Source organism: Scyliorhinus torazame, chromosome 15 (assembly GCF_047496885.1).
Source record: "Scyliorhinus torazame isolate Kashiwa2021f chromosome 15, sScyTor2.1, whole genome shotgun sequence".
In the NCBI taxonomy this organism is placed as follows: Eukaryota; Metazoa; Chordata; class Chondrichthyes; order Carcharhiniformes; family Scyliorhinidae; genus Scyliorhinus; species Scyliorhinus torazame.
In genome coordinates this window covers 129,586,805-129,608,752 of record NC_092721.1, presented here as the reverse complement: position 1 = coordinate 129,608,752, position 21,948 = coordinate 129,586,805, and the positions used below count along the sequence as shown (strand labels likewise).

The 21,948-nt window shown below is 43.8% G+C and overlaps 1 protein-coding gene across 2 annotated transcripts in view; it reads left to right on the top strand.

The window, feature by feature from the left end:
- Positions 1-21,948, top strand: part of pdgfd (platelet derived growth factor d) — a 266,172-nt gene that overhangs the window by 212,987 nt on the left and 31,237 nt on the right. For both annotated transcript variants that reach the window (XM_072476742.1, XM_072476741.1), the window contains exon 5: positions 4,998-5,199. In XM_072476742.1, coding sequence (XP_072332843.1) covers positions 4,998-5,199 — 202 coding nt within the window. The remainder of the gene's footprint in view (positions 1-4,997; positions 5,200-21,948) is intronic.

Genomic DNA, 21,948 nt, shown 5'->3' with positions numbered 1-21,948 from the left:
GGCAGCCTTTTCAGTATATCCTACCTATCAATTTTTACCTTGTCCATTCCCTCTACCGTCTCCACTTCTACCAACATTTGTCAGATTCCTATCTTTAGTAAACACTAATACAAAACGTTCATTCAGTATTCTAGCCTCGCCAGTGTTCCAAAGCATATATTGCCTTCTGACTCCAATAGGTCCAAGTCCGCCTCTTTCTACCCGCTTACTATTTATATGCCATTGGATAATTTTCGGCTTCCTATTTTCTTTAAGTCCATTTTATTCTCATTCTTTCTTCCCCATCATCCACATTTCAAAAAATCCTTTCCCTCCTTTCCTTTTCTCTAACATTATCCCAATCAATATCGGGGAATTGAAGTCCCCAAATATCACCACTCTCTAAATCTTGCACATCTCTAATTTCTTTGGCGATTTGCTCCTCTATTTCATTCAGGCCTGTAGATTACCCCAGTTGCATGCCAACAGCCATTTTGCTTCTCAACGTGAACAAGCTGGATTCCATCCTTGCCTCATCTAGGACCCCACCTCTTTTTTCCTTCCCTATCTTTCATGAACACTTTGTGTTTGTGCATGTTAGGTTCTCAGTCCTCACCATTTTTAAGGAATGTTTCCATTACTGCCTCTACACCACATTCCCACATGGCTATTTGCACTTGTAGCTCACTGACCACACTTACCACATTTTATGCATTGACATACATTCATTCTAAACTTGTCTTTGTATTCCTCATGGTTGTACTTAGTCTGTTCCTAAATAATATGGTATTGCTTTAATCTCTGGTATTATCCAACACAGTCACTACTTTATGCACTTATTCTCCTTTTCTACTTCAGAAACTGGTGCCCATTCTCCTGTCACTTCAGTTTAAACCCTCTCCAACCACATTAGTGAAACCTCATGAGGACATTGGTCCCAGTCCAACTGAAATACACTCTGTCCCATTTGAACAGATGCCTCCTGTCTCAGAATTGGTCTCAATGACCAAGAATCTGAAGCTCTCCTTCCTACACCATGCCTCAAGCCATGTATTAAACCTCCCTATCTCCTTATTTCTACTCTTGCTAGGACATGGCTTTGGGAATAATCAGACATGACTACCTTCAATGTCCTGCTTTTTATGTTCTTCGCTAGCAACCAAAAGTCTGACTATAGGACCTGAATACTTGCACACTTAATGTTGTTGGTATTCACATGTACCACAACTTCTGGCAGCACGGTGGCACAGTGGTTAACACTGCTGCTTCACAGCACGAGGGAACTGGGCTCAACTCCGGCCTTGGGTGACTCTGTGTGGAGTTTGCACTATCTCCCCATCTCTGCCTGGGTTTCCATCGGGTGCTGTGGTTTCCTCCTACAGTCCAAGGATGTGCAGGTTAGGTGGATTGGCCAACTTAAATTGCCCCCTAGTGTCCAAAGATGTGCATTTAGGTGGGGTTGCGGGGATGAGGTTTGGGGGGGTGGGGTGGCAGTTTGGCCTGGGTGTGGTGCTCTTTCAGGGGCTTGGTGCAGTCTTGATGGACTGCATGGCCTTCTTCTGCACTGTAGGAAGTCTATGATTCTGGATCATTCCCTTCTCTCTGTAGAATATTCTGCACTTTCTTCATGATGTTCTTTACATTGGCACCAGGGAGACAACAGAAAACGTGGGTCTGATGATGACAGTTAGAGATATGCCTATCCCCTGACTGTGCAATCTTCTGTGAGACTGCATTTCTATTCTTTGCTGTTTCTCCTTGGTGCCATGGTCGGGATTGCGTTCCTTCAAAGCGGGTCATTCACAGCAGCCTTCAATTTTGAATACCAATTTGAGAGTTGCACACTCCCCCGGAAGACCCATGTATTTCCTGCCTCTCCCTACTCTTCTGGATGGTCATCCGTCTACCATCCTGAGCTTTGTATGCCTGTGGGGTGGCCACCTTCTGGAACTTATGTTCAGGGAAACTGTCAGCCTCCTTGAAGCTGTCTCACAATCTTCAAAATCCTGAGCTCGAGCTCAAACAGCTACAGACTCTTCCGACACATCTGGTCCCACACATGAATTGTCCTGAGGTTCCCACATGACACAGGAACAGGCCTCAGCTGTCTATCCATTATCTAAAAACAATTCTATTTCCTATTTTCAGATCTAGTTAGCAGCTCAATTAAAGAATACATTTTAATTAATGCCTCTCGATCTCTGCTCGCAAGCCTCGCTGTCTCCTGGTCTCTTTTCTGGTTTCGATTTCTTGTAGCTTATTTTTTTTAAGTACAAGAATAGCACTCTATCTCTTCTCTCACTGCACAGAATTCCCTCATTCACTAGAATTTAGTGCTCTATAGTAGCAGTACTCCATAGAACTAGACAATTATAAAAGCCTACAAACAAAAATTTCAAAGGCCCACTGACAGTGATTACCAGTTCTAATACACCACCTAATTAATTAACTGTGTATCTGCCATTAGCAGACTTGTTTCTAATTTTCTCATTGAGAAAGTACTCTGTTTTACCCTATTCAGGATGAACCTAACCTTTGCCTACATTGAAATCCATTTGGCACAGTTGAACCCAGTTCACTCAATCTATCAATGAACCTTTGTAATGTTATGCTTCCCTGTACAATATTTGCAATGGCTACCTTTGTGGTTTCAGAAAACTTGGATATTTGATTTTTTTATCTTACTATCTTAGTTGTTGATAAATATGGTGGAAAGGTGAGGGCCAAGATGCAATTCTCACGACATAGTGGGATTTGCGCTAGACTCAACGTGGCCGGAGAATCGGCAGCTTGACTTCGATTGCCACCACGGAAGCAGGGGCAATTTAAATTTAATTAGTAAATAATAAAAAGCAAGGTCTCAATTTACCAGCCGCATTCTGCTGGAATTGGGATGGGATGTGGCCATTAGATCCCAGGAGAGGCCTCCTCCAGAATTCCAGACAGTTGTTCATAGAATTCCTACGGTGTAGAAGGAGACCATTTGGCCCATCAAGTCTGCACCAACCCCTCGAAAGAGCACCCTACCTAGATCCTATCCCCGTAAACTCACCCAACCTTGGCACTTATCATGGCCAATCCACCTAACCTGCACATCTTTGGACTGTGGGAGCAAACGCACACATACACGGGGAGAATGTGCAAACTCCACACATACAGTCACCCGAGATCGGAATCAAACCCGGGTCTCTGGAGCAGTGAGGCAACAGTGCTAACCATCGCACCACTGTGCCACCCTAATGAGATCTCGCGAGACATCACGATCAGGATCCTGCCCACAAAACGCCAGATCAAACCAGTTCCTGGGATGTACCGGCTTTGCCGAGGAGTCCCCAACCAGGCACCATTTAGCACTGGTCCCCACAAAAGGGACCTGGGGTGACAGCACCAAACATGCAACTCTGATGGGGCGAGAGCATGCCATTTCCAAGCTGCTGACTCCACCAACATTGGTTGAGTCTGTGATGGAGTTGGCAGGTGGAAGCATCCTGGCACCTGGCCAGATTTTTGGCTTTGTGCCATTCATTCAGCACAATGATGATTTGTACCCCAAAGCACGCCAGACGTTGCACCAAATTTAACAATAAAATTAAGCGGGATTATTTTATAATCATGTAGTTCAGAATACTTTGAATAAGCTGTGCGCTTTTAAGTTTGAAGTTTTTTAAATCCTTATTTGATACTTGGAAATATAATTGAAGTATAAGTTATTTTAGTAGAGGCTAAGGCTTCCTGTTTAAGATGTTAGATGGCTTGCACTGATTTGAATGAATACTTTCCTCTAGCTAACTCACAATTTAATTTAAATTTAACTGGACTTTAATTCAGCCATAATATCAATGCATATGCCTTTTAGAAAAGGTTAAGGTATAGATTCAAGACCACATGCTGCAAAGGGGTTATTGATCTTCACTCTGCATTTCACCATTCATGCACTGAACCACTGCGACATGTGTGGCAAACCCAGGACTGTTCATCTCACCGATTTTGTGAAGTAGCTTTTTACAAGACAGTTTTACTGCATGATTCACTGAAGCATTATCAGTTCAACTCGTGTGCAAAATAGAAATAGATTGCAGGCCATTTCAAACATCTATCATTCTGAAATCATTCCAGTATTGAGTGAGGTCAAGTGGAGAAGCTGTCCAAAACCTCTGGGAATTACTCAAGAGCAGGAGGCTGTTGTGAATTAATAATCTAACTGTGAAGTCATTTACAGATTCTCACAGTGTCCTTTTACAAACAGCTACAGAATTCAAACCGCTGGTTTAGTTGGAACCCCCTTCCCAAAAAAAGATGACGGACAGGTGCAGTCAGCAAACCCTAGCTAAGATATGAGGCTGCATGGCAGGTCCATTTTTTACATGGAAAGAAACAATTGACAGTTAAATTCAACTGCTACAGACACTAATGTATATTCATACAGGCATTTTCTAAGGGCAACACAGTCTATTGGGGAAAGAAAACCTGACCTCCTCCCAAAAATCCCCGCAAGTTAAATATGTACACTCTTCATTTGCTGTTAAATTTACTGGCCAAGCCAGAGGCACCATATTAAATCAATGACATTCCAATACAAACAATCTTTCCTTAAGATATTGCAAGGGTTTATTTGGTAGTTCGCTCTTTAAATTGTGTTACTTGAATGCAAGCTTAAATGTTTATACACTGTTAGGGTTCTTAATATGAATTTAAGTAAGAGTGCTGGCTCATTACTGAGGATTAGCCTAAACAGTGATGCCATCAGTGATTAATTGACCAGTAAGTACATTGGTACTAATTAGCAGAACATGATTATTACTGTGCTGTGTATCTGGCCTGTAGGCTGTTGGAAAATTTTGAGCAATGGAGCTACAACTAGCCTGCTGAACTTTGAAGTATTTCATTGTGTGAAACATTTTGAGACATTTTGACACAAAAGAGCACTCTCTAGATAGAAACACTCTTGTTAGTGGTTTTGAAACAATACAATAATGTTGGGGTAAAAGACTGAAATCTGTTTATGCTTTTGTGTACAGGGGCCACTGTGGCATTCCTCAGCAGTTACTGCTTCACCACTGACTGCAGAATCTTTGGATGAGACTATTGCTGGATTTGACACAATAGAAGAATTTCTCAGGCATTTAGATCCAGATTTCTGGGAAGAAGACTTGAACAATATTTTTCAAGCAACACCCCGGTTTCGTGGCAGAACATTTCATCATCAACGGAAGACCAAAGGTAAAAAGTGAATTAATTATTGAATGATAATGAATAAAACATTATTATGCATTAAAATCAATAATATCTTTTGGCATTTCCTATTACAGGATCAGTCAATGAAAATTCCATTAAAAATAAATCAACATTTACCTGCAGTCCCTGTTATGTCTAAAAGTGTTGCTGTGATAGGTAGTTCTACTGTTAAACATGTCTTGTAACATAGATGTAAAAGCAAGAGCAGATACTGTGCCGGAAATCTCCGGTGGTCGAGAATCACCTTTCCCGCTAGCAGCGCACTCCAGTGGGTTTCGCAGCGGCTTGGGGTGGTTTCAATGGCAAATCCCATTGACAAGCATCAGGAGGATAGAATCCTGCTGCCAGCAAATGGAGCGGCACTGAGAAACAAACAGCTAGGGGACCACAGAATCCCATTCTCTGTAGTTTACTTATCGCGAGAAGTTGTGCAGTTCTGGCCACCTAATGGCCCCGCAGGAAGCTTTATATTCTCACTTAAATGCATACATCAGTGAGAATAGGCTATCCAAAATGAACCCACAAAATTCAAACCTGTTCCTACCAGTTCTAATCTGCACACGTCTGGGTTCCGACAACTATTTCCCCAAAATCATACGGCTAATTTATCCGGGCAACCACCCACGTAAACCATGGATGTACAATTTATAACACGTCCCCATTTCCCCTCCTGAGAAAATAGCAAAGGCCAGATTCAGGTCGGCACTTCCAATATTTTTGTATAGACGGGAGAGCATCTTCCCTGTCACCTTTCTTCCCTTCCCAATCGTCCCCCATTATTCCATACTCCCATTATCCCATTACCCCTTGCATCTGCCTGTCCCATTCTCCCAACCCCATCCCTCCCTAGCTCCAATTATCCCACCTGAAAACATCTGTTCATGTGCAATGTGACAAGAAATCACCTTGCAGTGTTTAAAAAGTATCTACTGGGGAGATCTCTTGATGGCCCATGAAGTAATGAACCAGACAAGATCCAAGTTCAATCCCCGATCTGAATTAATTGATCTTGCCAGTCTGCAATGGGACAGGAAAATTGAGCTCAGTTAATCCAGGCCATGAAGGAAAAAAATCAGCTATATTTCCTATAGCTAATCACAATCCAATGCTTTCTACTCAACGTCAGATAATGGCAGGATCACTGCAGTCGAGACTGCCACAACCTTTCTGTATAATTTGCCGAAACTGTCTGTTGAAAGCCCCACTTGAAGATTGACAACTTGAGGAGATATTGGGGTGTTGTCAGTGGATGTTTAAAAATCAAAAGGTAAAAAAATTAAGTACTTTGAATGCTAACATCTTGAAAAATTACACCAGAAACTATCAAGACACAATAATACGGCAATCGTCATAACTACAAGCAAAGGACAATAGGATTTCATATTCAATAATTTTCTGCTAATGTCCATTCAAACTGAAATCCCCAAATTCTAACTGCTCTAACAGCCTGTTTCTATTCTGTATTTTAACTTTTAAAAGTACAAGGGCATGAATGAAAAGCAGGGGGATGGGAACCGATGTAGGAAGTCAGTGGGGACAGAAACAAAAGGCAGGAAGGGAGAGTGTGTAAAGCATGACCAGAGAAAGCAGGGCAGAGAGCAAGGAAGGTCTACATTAAACTGCATTTATTTCAATGCAAGGGGCCTGACGGGCAAAGCGGATGAACTCAGGGCATGGACGGGCACATGGGACTGGGATATTATAGCTATGACTGAAACATGGCTAAGGGAGGGGCAGGACTGGCAGCTCAATGTTCCGGGGTACAGATGCTATAGAAAGGATAGAACAGGAGGTAAGAGAGGAGGGGGAGTGGCGTTTTTGATTAGGGAGAACATCACGGCAGTACTTAGAGGGGATATATCCGAGGGTTCGCCCACTGAGTCTATATGGGTGGAACTGAAAAATAAGAAGGGAGAGATCACCTTGGTAGGACTGTACTACAGGTCCCCAAATAGTCAGCGGGAAATTGAGGAGCAAATATGTAAGGAGATTACAGATAGCTGCAAGAATAATAGGGTGGTAGTAGTAGGGGACTTTAACTTTCCCAACATTGACTGGGACAGCCATAGCATTAGGGGCTTGGATGGAGGGAAATTTGTTGAGTGTATTCAGGAGGAATTTCTCATTCAGTATGTGGATGGACCGACTAGAGAGGGGGCAAAACTTGACCTCGTCTTGGGAAATAAGGAAGGGCAAGTGACAGAAGTGTTGGTGAGGGATCACTTTGGGACAAGTGACCATAACTCCATTAGTTTTAAGATAGCTATGGAGAATGATAGGTCTGGCCCAAGAGTTAAAATTCTTAATTGGGGCAAGGCCAATTTTGATGGTAACAGACAGGAACTTGCAGAGGTAGATTGGGGGAGACTGTTGGCAGGCAAAGGGACGGCTGGTAAATGGGAGGTTTTTAAAAATGTGTTAACCAGGGTGCAGGGTAAGCACATTCCCTTTAGAGTGAAGGGTAAGGCTGGTAGAAGTAGGGAACCCTGGATGACTCGAGATATTGAGACTCTGGTCAAAAAGAAGAAGGAGGCATATGACGTACATAAGCAACTGGGATCAAGTGGATCCCTTGAAGAGTATAGAGATTGTCGAAATAGAGTTAAGAGGGAAATCAGGAGGGCAAAAAGGGGACATGAAATTGCTTTGGCAAATAATGCAAGGGAGAATCCAAAGAGATTCTACAGATACATAAAGGGGAAAAGAGTAACTAGGGACAGAGTAGGGCCTCTTAAGGATCAACAAGGACATCTATGTGCAGAGCCACAAGAGTTGGGTGAGATCCTGAATGAATATTTCTCATCGGTATTCACGGTGGAGAAAGGCATGGATGTTAGGAAACTAAGGGAAATAAATAGTGATGTCTTGAGAAGTGTGCATATTACAGAGGAGGAGGTGCTGGAAGTCTTAAAGCGCATCAAGGTAGATAAATCCCCGGGACCTGATGAAATGTATCCCAGGATGTTGTGGGAGGCTATGGAGGAAATTACGGGTCCCCTAACAGAGATATTTGAATCATCGGCAGCCACAGGTGAGATGCCTGAAGTCTGGAGAGTGGCGAATGTTGTGCCCTTGTTTAAGAAGGACAGCAGGGAAAAGCCTGGGAACTACAGACCGGTGAGCCTAACGTCTGTAGTAGGTAAGTTGCTCGAAGGTATTCTGAGAGACAGGATCTACAAGCATTTAGAGAGGCAAGGACTGATTCGGGGCAGTCAGCATGGCTTTGTGCGTGGAAAATCATGTCTCACAAATTTGATTGAGTTTTTTGAGGGGGTGACCAAGAAGGTAGATGAGGGCAGTGCAGTAGACGCTGTCTACATGGACTTTAGCAAAGCCTTTGACAAGGTACCGCATGGTAGGTTGTTGCAGAAGGTTAAAGCTTACGGGATCCAGGGTGAGGTTGCCAATTGGATTCAAAATTGGCTGGACGACAGAAGGCAGAGGGTGGTTGTAGACGGTTGTTTTTCAAACAGGAGGCCTGTGACCAGTGGTGTGCCTCAAGGATCGGTGCTGGGTCCACTGTTATTTGTGATTTATATTAATGATTTGGATGAGAATTTAGGAGGCATGGTTAGTAAGTTTGCAGATGACACCAAGATTGGTGGCACAGTGGATAGTGAAGAAGGTTATCTAGGATTGCAACTGGATCTTGATCAATTAGGCCAGTGGGCCGACGAATGGCAGATGGAGTTTAATTTAGATAAATGTGAGGTGATGCATTTTGGCAGATCGAATCAGGCCAGGACCTACTCAGTTAATGGTATGGCGTTGGGGAGAGTTATAGAACAAAGAGATCTAGGAGTACAGGTTCATAGCTCCTTGAAGGTGGAGTCGCAGGTGGACAGGGTGGTGAAGAAGGCATTCGGCATGCTTGGTTTCATTGGTCAGAACATTGAATACAGGAATTGGGACATCTTGTTGAAGTTGTACATGACATTGGTACGGCCACACTTGGAATACTGTGTGCAGTTCTGGTCACCCTATTATAGAAAGGATATTATTAAACTGGAAAGAGTGCAGAAAAGATTTACTAGGATGTTGCCGGGACTTGATGGTTTGAGTTATAAGGAGAGGCTGGATAGACTGGGACTTTTTTCCCTGGAGCGTAGGAGGCTTAGGGGTGATCTTATAGAGGTCTATAAAATAATGAGGGGCATAGCTAAGGTAGATAGTCAACATCTTTTCCCAAAGGTAGGGGAGTCTAAAACTAGAGGGCATAGGTTTAAGGTGAGAGGGGAGAGATTCAGAAGGGCCCAGAGGGGCAATTTCTTCACTCAGGGGGTAGTGAGTGTCTGGAATGGGCTGCCAGAGGTAGTAGTAGAGGCGGGTACAATTGTGTCTTTTAAAAAGCATTTAGATGGTTACATGGGTAAGGTGGGTATAGAGGGTTATGGGCCAAGTGCGGGCAACTGGGACTAGCTTAATGGTAAAAACTGGGCGGCATGGACTGGTTGGGCCGAAGGGCCTGTTTCCATGCTGTAAACTTCTATGATTCTATGATTCATTCAGTATTATTTGCATTGTGACCTCTCTTTTTAAATAGAATTTGATTGTTTTTATTCCTGCCTTTAACAGCAATATTTGTAAGATGTCACAGGATGAGAGTAGCTGTCCACTATGGCAGCAAATCTCTAAATGAGAGTTAAATTGAACAAATGTCCAATTTAAAAAGCAAGGAGATAAAAATGTGTGAGGAAATGTCAAAGCACTAGGGGTATGGGGGATATTTTTGTTTGTTGGCGTTGAGGAAGATATGTCTCTATTGGATCCAGTGATCTCTAATACTGGATTCTTAAGGCAACCCTTGATCCTTGGCAGTTACATTAGTCAGGAGCTAAGACTGACGCTGGTTTCTTATGGCAATCCCTCAAACTGTGACAAATACTCGTCACTGGCAAAGTCTGACACAAATGCTAACTTCCCAGCTAGTGGCCTACTCCTAACTCTTTCCCCTGACAATATTTTAAAATTGAATTGATTCCTTTCTGTTACTGAGCCAATGTGCGGAGTGGACAGGACAAGCCTTGCCTGGTCCAAAAACCAATTCAATTCATGGTCCCCAGACAAGGGACATACCAGATCCAAGCTGAAAGAACAGGCATTATATGCTTGCTCTTAACCAAAATGCTGAGAAAAGCATCCCAGCAAGTAACCTGTGACAAAAGCAAATCAAAATCTGAGTGATGCACCCTTATATTCAAACCCTTTTTGCAGGTAGCTTTGCAATATTTAGACCAACGTCTGCAATTCTTGACCAATGGGAAGATCATTCCTAGCTTCCCTGCAGCAATTTAAGCCTAATTTTTATCTCTTACCGGAGGTCCTTGGAACACCATCAGGCCACCATCTTGGCCTATCAGCATTGCAGTTTTGGCTTCCCTTCTAACTGCTGAACTATAACTTGCATCTTTTGATCAGCGGTCTTGGCACATCTAATCCTCAAGTGTGTCTGAGCTATAACTTCAGTTCCCTCCACGTGTTCTTCCTTAAAGATTTGGTACTTAAAGAGGTGCAAACTTTAAGATTTTCTTAGCAGAATAGCCCAAAATTAATTCACCATCCCATTTATACATGCAAATTATGTACAGTACAATTTGATCATTTAAGCCTTATTAATTACACAAATGTGCCAATGGGGTGACATCTAACAGGTGGCATTATGCAACATTAGTTTTCCATTTGAAATAAACTTTGATTGTGAAACACTTATAAACGTTCTGCAATTTGAATTACAATTGAGCTAATAGTATGATTTTAAAAAATTCATCCAGCAGCTCTTTGTTCTGTCCATCAAAATATGTTGAAATTAGAACTGATAATTCCTTGGCTTTAGTTCACCATTAACTGCAACAGTTTCTACCTAAGTTATGGAATCCATGTGTCACTTGCTACATACATCCCTATAGCTCTACAGCCCTGATGATTCGCTCAAGTTTGGGATGACAATTTTATCCTTCAAATAATCGAGGAAGTTAGAAAAACGTAACCTGAACAAATTAAGCATTAACTTGATGCTTTACTAGTGTTGCCAGTATCATGTCCTCTGTCAATTTGTCGAAAGAACAAAGAACAATACAGCACAGGAGCAGGCCCTTTGGCCATCTAAGCCTGTACCGGTCATGATACCACTAAAAATGTGTTTGCTATTTTTGATTTACACTTGTGAGATATAGAGGAATGGCTGCACTGAGTATCCAATGAGTAAAGGTCTTCCCCCATCCTTTTTACTGCGATCATTACCACGTTTCTGCCTCATTTAATTTTTATTCATCAATTTTTGAAGTTGGACTAACGCCCTTGATTTTATTTCAGAGGAAGATATTTGTAGATCTTTATTAAGGTATTCCAGACACACCATGTCACACAAAACAAAACCATTTTGTGATACCCCAAGACATTTTTGTGCAAATGTTTCAATAGGCATAGATGTAATCCGTTAATCTGCTAATCCCTTATCCTGAAACCCTGGCTTTCGCCAACACACCATGACATTCATTCCTCAGAACTATTTATAGTAACAATGTTTCTGCATTTTTTTTACAAGTACAAAGTCACAGTTCTAACCACTTAAATGTGCACAAGCTGTAATAGCACAGAAAGGAACAGAGTTCTGTGATAATGAAATGCACTGTGATGTTGACTTGGCATTTTTAATATGGCTTTGATGCAGCACTATAATTATGTGTAATATTTATACATAAGTAATATCATATTATTATTCCTGCGCAAATTAACCTCTTTGGGATAGAGTGAAGGTTCGCTAAATTGGTCCCTGTGATGAGGTGGTTGTCGATTGATGAGGCTAAGTAAATTGGGCTTATACTCTATGGAGTTTAGAAGAATGAGAGGCGATCTCATTGAAAACTACAAAATTCTGAAAAGGCTTGATATTCGAAACGTTGAGAGATTGTTTCTGCTTGTTGAGGCTATAAAAACGGGGATACAGTCTCAGGATATGGGGCCAATCAGTTAGGTCTGAGATGAAGGGAAATTTCTTCACTCAAATAGTTGTGAATCTTTGGGATTCTCTACCCCAGGGGTTGTGGGTGACCCGTTGTTGAATACATTTAAGGCTGGGAAACATTTTTTAATCTCTCAGGGAATTAAAGAATATAGGGGAAAATGGAGTTGATGCCGAAGATCAGGCATGATCACATTGAAAAACAGAGCAGGCTCAATGGGTAAAATGGTCCACTCTTGCTCCTTTTTTTGTGTTCTTGAGTGGAAATGAGTTTCAGAGTCTTTGCAAAATTATAGAATAGGTCTTGAAAATGATGTCCTCGTCAGGTGAAATGATCAGGAAGAGTTATTGATAGTTGCAATGAGATGATCTTTTCCTCTCTGTTCAAGGATAAACATTCTGTGAGTCAGGCATAGTAAAAAGATGTTATTGGAAAAGTAAAAACGCATAAAATATAAACTAGTGCAAGACCTCTTTTTAACCTTTGTTTATTGCTAACACCCCATGAAAATTCCTTTTCTAAGCATTAGAGGTGTTCCTCTAACACCCGTTATTCCTTGAACAAGAAGACATGGCAGTCCCAAGCCTTTGTTAATGGTGTTCTGTGAATCCGATAGCTTATAAGGAAATGTATCTGGTTAGCAGATCGGCAACAATATATAGCAAACATCATATAAATTGTCTGGTTATTAAGAGCGATATAAGCAAGAAAAATTTGGGAATATTTTGAAATTGTTCTCATCATATCTCCACCCATTGCACACATCCATTGGAAGATGAGTTTGTCATAGAACAAAGAACAAAAAACACACAGCACAGGAACATGCCCTTTGGCCCTCTAAACCTTTACAAGTCATGATACTAACCTTGGCCAAAACCTTCAGCACTTCCTTGTGCCGTATCCCTCTATACCCATCATATCTATGTATTTGTCAAGATGCCTTTTGAACGGCGTTAATGTATCTGCTTCCACATCCTCCCCTGGCAACACGTTCCAGGTACTCACCACCCTCTGTGTAAAAAACCTGCCTTGCATATCTCCTCTAAACTTTGCCACATGGATCTTAAACCTATGCCCTCTGGTGACTGACCCCTCAACCCTCTATCAGGTCGCCCCTCATCCTCCATCTTTCTAATAAAAACAGTCCGAGTCTATTCAGCCTCTCTGCATAGCTAACACCCTCCAGACCAGGCAACATCCTGGTAAACCTCCTCTGCACCATCTCCAAAGCCTCCACATTCTTATGGTAGTGTGGCAACCAGATTTGTGTGCAATATTCCAAGTGCGGCTTTACCAAGGTTCCATACAACTGTAGCATGACTTGCCAGTTTTTATACTCGATGTCACTTCCAATGAAGGCAAGCATTCCATACGCTTTCTTGACTACCTTGTCCACTTGTGTTGCCACTTTCAACAATCTGTGGACCTGCACGCCCAGACCTCTCTGACTTTCAATATTCCTAAGAGTTTTGCCATTTACGGTATTTTTCCCCTCTATGCTAGGCCTACCAAAATGGATTACCTCACATTCATAGAATTATAGAACTTACAGTGCAGAAGGAGGCCATGCGGCCCATCGTGTCTGCACTGGCCCTTGGAAAGAGCACCTCACCCAAGCCAACACCTTACCACATCCCCACAACCCAGTAACCCCACTTAACCTTTTTGGACACAAAGGGCAATTTAGCACGGCCAATCCATCTAACCGGCACATCTTAGGTCTGTGAGAGGAAACCGGAGCACCCAGAGGAAACCCACACAGACATGCGGAGAATGTGCGGACTCCGCATAGACAGTGACCCAAGACGGGAATCGAACATGGGGCCCTGGGAGCTGTGAAACAACAGTGCTAACCACTGTGCTACCTTGCGGCCCTTTATCTGGATTAAACTCTATTTGCCATTTCCCTTCCCAAGTCTCCAACCTACCTATGTCCTGTTATATCCCCTGACAATCCTCAACACTATCTGCCACTCCACCAACCTTGGTGTCATCCACAAACTTACTAATCAGACCAGCTACGTTTTCCTCCAAATCGTTTCTGTTTCGTATAAACAACAGAGGCCCCAGCACAGATCGCTGTGGAACACCACTAGTCACAACCTTCCATTCAGAAAAACACCCTTCTACTGCTTCCCTTTGCCTTCTGTGATCGAGCCAGTTCTGTATCCATTCTGCCACCTCACATCTGACCCCGTGTGACTTCACCTTTTGTACCAGCCATGAGGCACCTCGTCAAAGGATTTACTGAAGTCCATGTAACAACATCCACTGCCCTTCCCTCATCAATCATCTTTGTAACCTCTTCAAAAAACTCGACCTAGTTAGTGAGGCATTACCTCCCCTTCATAAAACCATGCTGTTTATTGCTAATGAATCCATTTGTTTCCAAATGGGTATAAATCCTGTCCCTGAGAATTCTCTCCAATAATTTACCTACTACCGACGTGAGGTTCACCGGCCTATAGTTTCCTGGATTATTCCTGCTACCTTTCTTAAACAGCGGTACCACATTAGCTGTTCTCTAGTCTTCTAGGATCTCACCTGTAGCCAATGAGGATACAAAGATGTTTACTCCCTTGCTTCCCTCAGTATTCTGGGGTAAATCTCATCGGGCCCAGGAGACTTATCTACCTTAATGTCTTTCAAAACACCCAATACCTCTTTTTTGATGTCAACATGACCCAGACTGTCCAAACACCCTACCCAAGAATCACCTTCCACAAAGTCCTTTTCTTTGGTGAACACTGATGCAAAGTGCTTATTTAGTACCTCGCACATTTCCGCTGGCTCAACACATAGATTCCCCCCACTGTCCTTAGGTGGTCCAATCCTTTCCCTGGCCACTTTTTGCTTTTTACATATGGATAAAAAGCTTTGGGATTCACCTTAATACTACTTTTCATGACCCCTCCTAGCCTTCCTAATTCCCCACTTAAGTACCTTCCTACTTTCTTTATACCCCTCAAGGATTTTGACTGTCCCCACCCTCTAGACCGTACAAAAACCTTTTTGTTTTTGACGAGGTTCACAATATCCCTCGTTATCCAAGGCTCCTAGACTTCCCATATTTATCCTTCATTCTCTCAGGAATGTGACTTTCCTGAATCCTAATCAACTGTCGCTTGAAAGATTCCCACATGCCCGATGTTGGTTTACTCTCCAACAGCCGCACCCACCAAATTCTTCAATTACTGTCTAATGTTATCGGAATTTGCCATTCCCCAGTTTAGCACCTTAAACCAAGGGTTACCCTCATCCCTATCCAAAAGTACCCTAAAATGTAAGGAGTTGTGGTCACTACTCCCAAAATGTCCCTCTACTTAAACCTCAACCACCTGTCCAGGCTCATTCCCAAATATCAGATGCAGTACTGCCCCTTCCCTAGTTGGACTGTCTACATATTGCATCAAGAAGGCTTCCTGGACACACCTTACAAACTCTGCCCCATCCAAGCCCCAAGAACTAAGTGATCCCAGTCAATATAAGGGAAGTAAAATCCCCTACCATAACAACCCTGTTACTTTTGCACCTATCCAAAATCTCTCTACCTATCTGCTCCTCTATCTCTCGCAGGCAGTTGGAGGGCCTGTAATAAACCCCCAACATTGTGATTGACCCGTTCCTGTTCCTGAGCTCTACCCAGATTGCCTCATTATATGAGCCTCCGAGGTGCCCTCCTCCAGTACGGCAATAATATTTTCCTTAACCAGTAATGCTACTCCCCCTCCCATTTTACATCCCCCTCTTTCTCTCCTGAAGCATCCATATCATCCAATGTAAAGCTGCCAATCCTGCCCTTCCTTTAACCACGTTTCTGTGATAGCCACAACATCATAGTTCCAAGTACTAATAAGTGCTCTAAGTTCACCTGCCTTCCCTGCTATATTTATGGCCGAGAAACAAATACACTTCAAACCATTGCGTTTGAGCAGACAGGATGATGTTGTTTTCTTATTTTTGTTCTCTATTTCACTTCAGTTATTACACCTTCAAAGCTAACGCTCTGGTTCCCACCCCCCTGCTATACTAGTTTAAATCCTCCTGAGTTATATGCTCCATTGTGGGCTACATTCATGCGCAACCACATTTGGACAATCGGCTTTTTCAAAGTTGCCAGCACACCCTATATTCTGCCTGGTTGACTTTTTAATGACAACTACAAATGTTGTTGCTGGAATAGAATGCTTCTTTTCAATGCTAGCCTTCTGATGAGGCACTTCTCAGGCTCCTCATCTGCAACAATATATGCTCCTGCTCAGTCTGTATTTGACTTACCTAGTGCACCCTCGTGTAATTGACTGTCTAAATCTGCAGCGGTGCTCTGAAGTATTGCATTGCTGAATATTTGGGGCAGGTTAGGCTGACTGTTGTTGGCATCTACAGAATCAAAAGAAGAGTAGATGGTGGAATGTTTATAAAGCAAACTGCGTTATGCTGCAGTTCATATGCTGCAGGGCAGCACGGTAGCATTGTGGATAGCACAATTGCTTCACAGCTCCAGGGTCCCAGGTTCGATTCCGGCTTGGGTCACTGTCTGTGCAGAGTCTACACATCCTCCCCGTGTGTGCGTGGGTTTCCTCCGGGTGCTCCGGTTTCCTCCCACAGTCCAAAGATGTGCAGGCTAGGTGGATTGGCCATGATAAATTGCCCTTAGTGTCCAAAATTGCCCTTAGTGTTGGGTGGGGTTATTGGGTTATGGGGACAGGGTGGAGGTGTTGACCTTGGGTAGGGTGCTCTTTCCAGGAGCCGGTGCAGACCCGATGGGCCGAATGGCCTCCTTCTGCACTGTAAATTCTATGATATGTACAAGTGAAAAAATCTTCTGAGGAAGGATTCCTGTTTCAGGCTGGCCTCTAAATCTATCATGATCCACTCCTTCAATGCTCTCCAACCTCTGAATGCTCAACATAACCTGTTCAAGAGACTCATGGCTTTTGACCTTTCGAAACTTCTTATTTGATTATCTTATATGGAAACATATCCTGTAAACAAAGTATGAATGTTGATAAATTTAAAGACTGTATATAGAGCAGGCAATTTTAACATTTTCCATCATTTTGGGAAGCTGATAGGATCTGGTGCAATGTTGGTTTTACACCCCAAATAATTTTATTCTTCACTGAAGTGGATGAAGAGTAATATTGAACAGAGTGTAAACAAGCAGTCCATCTTATCCTGTGAGTCTCCCATCCAGTGGATAGTATTTAACATAGACAATAGGAGTCCTGCCTGCTGGCTGGGGAACCGGTCGGAGCCAAGATTATTAACTACCACTTAGATGGAAAACATTTTAACTTCAGTGGCTTCTGTGCCAAAATTAAGCTGACTAGCACAGACATACATGACCTACAGTTTGCTAATAAGTACAGTGACGTTGCCCACTCTGCGCCAGATTTGTAATCCATTCTCGATCTCATCAACTCTGCATACAAGAAAGCCAGCCAAAACAAAACCCATAAATCAACCTACACCCGATCAATGAAATATTCCACCTATGCATGTTGAAGGCCAGGAATATGTTGAGCATTTCTATACCTTGGAAGCCACTTCTCTCAAAAGGCCACCATTTGATAACAAGAACCTCTGCAAGATAACAGAAGTCGCAGTGTACAGAGCAGTTGTTGTCACCGCAATCCTGTACTGCAGCGAGACCTGGACTGTGTATCAGTGACACATGAGAGTGCTAGAGAAACTCCATTAACAATGTCTCTGCCACCACCTCAGGCTTCATTGGGAGGACTGTCAAATAAATGCGAGTGTCCTTCTGTAAGCCAGCTCCACAAACATTCAGGCAACTCTCCTACAAAATCAACATGGATGGACTGGACTCTGCGTCCAGATGGTTAAAGCATCTTTCCCCACCAGTTCCAGTTTTCTCAACTCTTAAGTGGCTAACTTTCCTGGGGAAGACAAAGAAAAAACTTCAAAGTCATCCTGAAGCTCTCCGTGATGCACAGCAGCATCGCTTCAATGACTGGGAGGAGCTTGGACCCAATTGGTCAGAATGGTGACAGTCAAGCTGCATCATGCTTCAAGTCCAAACACCTCAATGATGAGGCAGAGCAACAATGGAGAAGGAAAGATAAGGAAGCAAATTCTATGCTGCAGATCGCACTACCTCTGGGGTGTGCTGCCCTACGATCTGCGGGTCAAGAATCAGCCTGCTCAGTCACATATGAAGACCCATGACAGACACGCAACCTTGAGTAGACGTCATCTTCAAATCGAGGGGCAGTCTACAACCATGATGTATCACAGATTTAACACTAATTCCCATTTTAAATGGCAGGGATAAAGTGTTCCCAGCTGCTGAAAACAGGTCCACTGTTTGCCTGTCTTACTGGGCCCCAGCAGCTTTATTTGTGGCTTTGGTGTTTGCAAGAGGGCCACAGTTCAAGAGCCCTGAGGCACTCGCATTGGTTTCACACAGAAGTACAGATCTGTAGTTCATTAGATAGATGGCTATTTGTGTAAGTAGCTTGACAAATGCGCAGTGACGTTATGTAAATAGCTTTCACGAGTGGCAGGAAGTGGCTGCAGTTGGAGAAGATAGATAGTGCTGGGATCATTTTTCAAACTCAGGCAGCTTGTTGGCCAGGAATACTGGTGAAGAATTTGGGTGCAAATGCCTGATTAGTTTCTTTTCCATGAAATTCGAGCAAGTGAAATTCCTGCCAATAGTATGATTTTGTAAAATTACTTTTTATAAGTTGCAAGGAGCTTCTTGTGACACATACCAGGAACAGAAAATTCTGATAATTATATAATTTTGCTTCAGAGCTGCCAATCGGGAACACCAAGCAAGGGCTAATATTCTCTCTTTTTATCGTGATGTAACTGAGAAATGTCTATGGGCATGATTTAACTACCGTGTTGTGCCTGTGGTGGTTTCATGACCGGTACAGGCTTGGCGGGCCGAAGAGTCTGTTCCTGTGCTGTATTGTTCTTTGGTGTGGATCTGGGCACACCTGTTAAATAGGCCGAAAGGCTAAAATTAAGATTTGTGAATTAGTTTGCTATCTAACCGGCCCACTCCCAATGGTGAGTTCTAGATCTTGCCCAAATATTGCGAGCATGTCATTAACCCTAATTTGCATTAATTTCCACCTCATTAGCGAGATTGAAGTTGAATGTAACGGCCTCCCGGAAATTAACCGGCTCCCCAGCGAGAAATCCCATGGGCGTCATTTTTACTACTTTTTAAAAACGTGAAGCTGGCACATTGGCGGTATTAGTGGCCCTGTTGCTGGCCCTCTGGCCCCCTCCGGGGAACAGGATGTCCCATCTCTCATTCACAACGTCGAGGTTGGCACCTCCAAAGCGAGGAGCAGGTCTGCGCGCTGCCATGCTTGTATGTTGACTGGGAGTGAGGAGGGAGCGTTTAAAAGCAGCTCCCCCTTGTTAGTGGTGAGACGCTGAGGCACGAGTCTGGCAAATCAGATGGCGAGACAGCCAGCAATGGCGAGATGCTCATGGGGGCTCATTTTCGGCACTAAGTGTTATTCAATATGGGTCTCAAGTTTGCTAACCTGGCCGTCGAGAAACACCCCGCCAATCGAGCCCAAAATGACACTTTGAAATGTTTCCATTAAATTGCGCTCATTCTCGGAGGAACTTCCGGTGACGGCGAGCGGGAGGCAGCCGCACGTTGGAGGGCTCCCACTCGGGAATGGAATTTTTGGGGTTTTAATGCCCGGTCCCAGGGGCAACAGAGGCTGAAAAAGTTGTAGCAAGGCACAGTGAGGAGAAATGCCCAAGTCTGCGAAAGAAACAGCTGTGAAAAAAGGGGTTAATGAAAGTCTGCCAGTGAGTGAAAAAGTGGGCGCGGGAACTGTAAGGAAAGTCGAGGCTGGGGTGCCGGGGGAGGCCGCATTGCTCACGGCAGAAGCAATGACCAAGGTGATGGCCGTGGACCTTGAAAGACAGTTCACAAAGCACATGGAAGCGATGAAGAAAAAGATGGGTGCGGTATTGAAAGTGTTGGTGGAGGAGGCGATTGCCCCGGTGAGGGCGGTGGTATAGTGCGCAGCGGCGGAGGTGCGGTAGCAAGGTGAGACACTGAAGGAAGTGGAAGAGGCCTTGTCGCAACACAGTTATCAACTCACCTCGATGGGGAAGGAGCTACGGAGGGTGATAGATACCAACAAGGGTTGGCGAGCCAAAATGGAAGACCTGGAAAACAGATCCAGACGGCAGAATCTGAGGATCGTGGGTCTGCCCGAAGGGGTGGAAGGCCCAAGGCCGATGGAGCATTTTGCACAGTGTTGGTGGAGCTATTGGGGGAGGGGACGATCCCTCTCGATATGAATTGGATCGGGCTCATAGGTCGTGGAGGCCTATACCAAAGGCGAGTGAGCCGCCAAGAGTAGTGACTGTTTGTTTCCGTTGGTAGAGCATGAAGGTGAAGGTCCTGTGCGGGGCAAAGTTGAAGCGGGTGGTGCAGTGGGCTGGAGCTGGTATCCGCATATACCAGGACTTTACGGTGGAGTTGGCGAGGAGGCGACGGCCTTCGGCCAGGTGATGAAGGCACTGTACAACAGCAAGGTGCAGTGCGGCATAGTGTATCCAGCTAAGTTGAGGGTGGCCTACAAATCCAAGGACTTTTATTTTGGGACGGCGGAAGCGGCAGAAGGGTTTGCGAAGGCGGAAGGACTGTGGCAGAATTGAGAAATGTGACTGAGAGCTGGTCTTGTAGTGATGTAGCCTCATGTAACTTTATTTTTTCACTACGTGCTGGTGTATGTACTAAATGAGTCGACACTGTATGTTTGGACAAGGGAAGAGTTGGGACATTCATTTGCAATGATGGTTCTTGGTGGTTTGGGTGTGTCTGCTGGGTATGTTAAAGTGGATTTCTTTGTTTCCCTGGGGCCGGGCAGGGGGGCAGAAGGCCCGGGCGGGGGCCTCCACGCTGGTCGGTTTTAGCCAGCCAGCGAACGGGAGGGAGGTATGAGGAGGGGCTGCGGCCATCTGAGCCTGGTAGAACAGGTTTTGATGAGTCTAGCCGGGGTGAAAAGTTGGGGGAAGGAACCGATGCTGGGGGGACGAGTTTACAAGAGGAAGTGGAGGGGAGGAATGTGTGTGTGTGTGGGGGGGGGTCCACAATTCATGGGTGCCATTCACAGTACATTTTCAGGGATTGGATGGCTTTGAATATCGGGGGTGGGGGGGGGTGGACTATGTAGGTTAATGGTGACCATGGGCGATTTTTTTTTTTTTAATTTTAAGTACCCAATTCATTTTTTCCAATTAAGGGGCAATTTAGTGTGGCCAATCCATGCAAACACAGGGAAAATGTGCAAACTCCACACGGACAGTGACCCAGAGCCGGGATCGAACCTGGGACCTCGGCGCCGTGAGGCCGCAATGCTAACCCACTGCACCTTTTTCTTTTTTTTTTCTTGGGAGATTTCTTTTTATTTGTTGCTTATATTGTCATGCAGGCCTTTGAGGGTTGGTGGGAGGATGGGATCATTGTTGTTAACAAGGGGATTGACATTGTATTCGTTACTGCTTACTGTTTGTTGGTGGGGTGTAAATTCTGAAGAAAATATGAAAAAACATATTTTTTTAAAAATTGCGCTCATTCTCAAGTTCAAAATCTGTATTTTAGCTAACAGTTCAAACAAGTACAGCCTTATTCCAATGATAAAAAGGACTAAGTAAAAAACACCTAATACTTTATTGTAGCAATTATTGAGGAATCATGTTAGATATATTGTGGGTCTAATTTTATATTTAATACTAATGACAATACCAATGGACACAG